This window comes from Silene latifolia, chromosome 4 (genome assembly GCF_048544455.1).
Source record: "Silene latifolia isolate original U9 population chromosome 4, ASM4854445v1, whole genome shotgun sequence".
NCBI classification, from domain to species: domain Eukaryota; kingdom Viridiplantae; phylum Streptophyta; class Magnoliopsida; order Caryophyllales; family Caryophyllaceae; genus Silene; species Silene latifolia.
This window is the reverse complement of record NC_133529.1, coordinates 110,687,861-110,691,434: the sequence shown is the minus strand read 5'-3', so window position 1 is coordinate 110,691,434 and position 3,574 is coordinate 110,687,861. Positions and strand designations below refer to the sequence as shown.

General features: G+C 37.4%; 1 protein-coding gene across 1 annotated transcript; it reads left to right on the top strand.

Moving 5' to 3' along the window:
- Positions 1–3,367, top strand: LOC141653822 (uncharacterized). Its single transcript, XM_074461684.1, has 4 exons — positions 1–2,056; positions 2,161–2,259; positions 2,399–2,484; positions 3,056–3,367. Exons 1-3 carry the CDS (start codon positions 1,548–1,550, stop codon positions 2,436–2,438), a joined length of 648 nt encoding a protein of 215 aa, XP_074317785.1. The 5' UTR covers positions 1–1,547; the 3' UTR covers positions 2,439–2,484; positions 3,056–3,367.
- Positions 3,368–3,574: the final 207 nt, after the last annotated feature.

Below are 3,574 nucleotides of genomic sequence, written 5' to 3'. Positions count from 1 at the left end.
AAATAATTGACTAGGATCTAAGTCTAACTCGACCAAAGTCCAAACAATTAATCACCTGGGGATTTGGTCTTTTTTGTTAGAATTCACCCTTTCATCCTTTCATCCAACAACCCATACTTTGTTATGCTCTCGAGTATAACACGGTACTATAATTTCTCTCTTCTCTAAGCTTTTACCCATTTTACCATTGTTACCTTTGTTAATCTGTTATTGGGTTTTTGAAATTCTGCAGTAAATTTTGATATGAATGCATAAGAACAACTACTAAGAAGATTTAGGGTATGGAACAGTTTGGAATTATAATTGTGAATCTATTGTATTGAATAATTGAGTTTTTCTTAGCTATGCTTGTGCCGTCTCAAAACCCCTTTCCTTTTTAACATTATTTTAATCGGTTGTGACTTGTGACCGTCACAACTCACAAGTAAGAATGTGTGCTCTATTATTGTGTTGTTTCTAAGTGAAGTTGTAGTTACTACTACTATAGTACTATTACTTTTAATTGCATGCATTTTAGCTAATAATTTGATGATTTTGAACAAAAAGTAAACACTTTGAATTGACCAGGTTAAAAAAGAGTGAATATTTTTAATTTCTTTGCTGTATGTTTCAACTAGGAATGCAATCTGTTAATTTTTCATGAATTTTTGATGTGCTTTTCTATGAAAAGTGAAGGAAAAACATGAAATTACTGAGAATTTTTTTATCTGAGTTTTAGCAAGACAAAAAGATTGAATCTTTTTAGTTATTTTCTTGGTCCCAGTAATTTGGTTTCCTTTTTTTTATTCTTCGTAAGCAAAGGGGTTTTTCATTCAAAGGTAAACAAATCATTGGGATTGAGTGGCTGAGCCAGGCCTGTTGCCCCCGCTGAACAATGAAACGTCTTCCCGTGAAAACCCTTGGGAAATGTCAGTGTGTCTGTAAACCATGGGAGAATCTAATTGTTTCCACGCCTTTTATAACTGCCCACCTCAAGTATTACTCCCAAAATGATGCAAATAGGCTAGTTATGTATAGGCAGTATTCTAACCCCCCTGAAAAACAAGAGCAGTACACTCTTTTTCTCGATTCAGGCAAAGGTACGGAAGGCGACAACCTTGAGGTACACGATACCTTTACTTGTCCCTTCATGGCTTCCAAGACTGGATACAATTTTCGTGTTGTGGGCTCTGTCAATGGATTGGTTTGTCTGTCTGATGACATGTTTAGTTATACTTACCTTGTCCTCCTTTGGAACTCGTTGATCAACAAATACATTAAACTTCCCGTTCCCCTTGCTACTTACCAAGTATCCGTAGGTGCATACATATGTATGTTAGGATTTGGATATAATTCTAGGACAGGTGATCACAAAGTGGTGAGATTGGTTTATATCCGTGATAAGAATCATTTGGACACGACCCCTCCGAAAGTTGAATTATACTCAGTTCTGGAAAGAAGATGGAGGTGGGTTTGTGGAGACTATCTGGTCGATATTTGCGTTTGCGATCTCAAGTGGTCACAATGCTTTCTAAACGGGGATATTCATTGCGTTGCATGGGAAAGGGATGCTAAAACCAAAGTTTTTGAAAGAAACTGGTTGTTGTTGTTTGATGTTGAGGGGGGAGAGATTCAAAAAGATAAAATTACCTGAGCATCTTAACAAGGTAAACACACTGAATCTCACTGTATGTGATCACGATGGAAAGTTGTCGGTCATGTACTCGCAACTGAAGGGAGGGTTCAGTGGGAAAGAGATGGAACGGTGTGAAATTTGGGTGAAAGAAGAATATAGTGTAGGGACGTCTTGGTGTCAAGTGATAAACCTCGACTTGGGCTCTGATATCAGTTTAGGGTGGATTCAGCGTTTGAGGAAGAACAGAGATCAGGTACTAGGATTCACCAAAAGAGTAACATTGGTGTCATATGATCCAAGTACGAAAGAGTATAAGAGACTTGGGTTTCGTGGGCGTTGGCGCTCATGGTCTACTTGTGACTTCACTGAGAGTCTCATTCTCCTCGACAAGAAACTTGATGTAGGTACTTACAAAGACGCTGGTAGTCGCATGAAAAAGAGGTAAGGCTTGTCTTTAACCAAATTGTATGCATTTCTGTGACAGTACAAGTGGTTTGGTTTCTTTTGTTGCTTCTTCTGGTGTAATTTTGCTATGTTGTCTTTAGATTTACTTGCAACATTGACCGGTATAGTCATGCTCAAACTATGGATGAACATGAAGTTGAGGTTGGCGATGAAGATGAAGGTCCAACTGATAATACCATGTAAGATGCTTTTTCGTTTTCTGAAACGATGTAACTGTGACCTTGTTACTTGGTTGGCAAATCATTGATAATGGTCTATTGAAAATGTGTGAACTTGAATTGAAAGCTGCTTTGTAAAGTTTCCTGTTTTACTTTGCAGCTATTATCTTTCCGTAGTCTATACATTAATGAAATTTTAAGGTGGCAAAATGACAGGAGACCTCTCGGAGTTCTTATCCCAAGCTGGTATGAGATTATCATCTTTATTCCGTATTTTGCGTCTTTGCGATTTATAAGCTACTTTGTTTACAAATGTTCGTAAATCATTTCGCATCGAGTAAAGGAAGAGAGGGGCCTGTTTTCCTAAGTTAATGTCTTCGCAGTTCATCATTAGACTCCTAGTGTATTTAGGGTAATCCTAGGACTTTAGTTCTACCAAAAATCCAAAATGGCTACTTTTGAAAAAAGACGATAAATCTCTACAAAGAGTAACGTTATCCCCGTGCCTATAAAGCTCCTTACCATGGCAGGGTAAATGGGGTTGGGTGTATGCAGCCTTACGCCTATGTTACCAAAACATACTCCGTAGTTGTTTTTGAGTGACCCATGATGAAAATTGTGTAGGGATTGAATTGAATGATTGCAACTTCACGATAGAACGAAGAAGGGCAGCCAGTTTATTAAACTATTTTGATGTTTTCATAAATAATTTAAACCCAAAGACGATAGACTGTACTTGGTATATTTTCCATCAGCCGCCTCAATAATGCTCAATGTAACTCTATATATATATATGTTGTATTCTCATCCTATGCAGGTCTTTTCTGAAAGCTCAAGTTTAAGAAAGTATCAAGTCTCAAGTCAAAGTGGTAATAGGTATATTAGTCGTAATATGGTCTTATACAGGCGGCAAAGGTAGCTATATTTGGGTAGAATCCTTTTGATGTAGAATTTTCATTCAAGATCATTGTGCTGAATAGTTCAGCCCGTTGTAAGGCATGCTCCTTTTGTTTAGCCTTAACCATCTTAAGAACATGTTTGATGTCCCTGAAGCACAAGATGATTATAAATGTCGATTTTAGTTAATCGAATGAACTATGTAAATAGATGCAGATAAGAGATCAATGAATTTACGGAGGATGTACTTGTTATCTGGATCAACTGTCAGTGCTTTTCTTATATCAGCCTCGGTTTTGTCTGAATCAGAGGTATTCAGGACTCTGAGAGTAATGCCAAGATATCTTTCCTTGGTCGTATTTCTTTGAAGCACGCCAAAACTTTCCGGCTTTAAACAGTGAGTTTCCGCTTTGTTTCTTCTTCTCACACTCTTCAATCT

Excerpts from the sequence above, each read along its gene's own strand:
- LOC141653822 (XM_074461684.1), top strand. The coding sequence starts at position 1,548 with ATGCTAAAACCAAAGTTTTTGAAAGAAACTGGTTGTTGTTGTTTGATG. Across the intron at positions 2,057-2,160 it reads GGTAGTCGCATGAAAAAGAG|ATTTACTTGCAACATTGACC; the intron begins GTAAGGCTTGTC and ends TGTTGTCTTTAG. Across the intron at positions 2,260-2,398 it reads GGTCCAACTGATAATACCAT|CTATTATCTTTCCGTAGTCT; the intron begins GTAAGATGCTTT and ends TTTACTTTGCAG.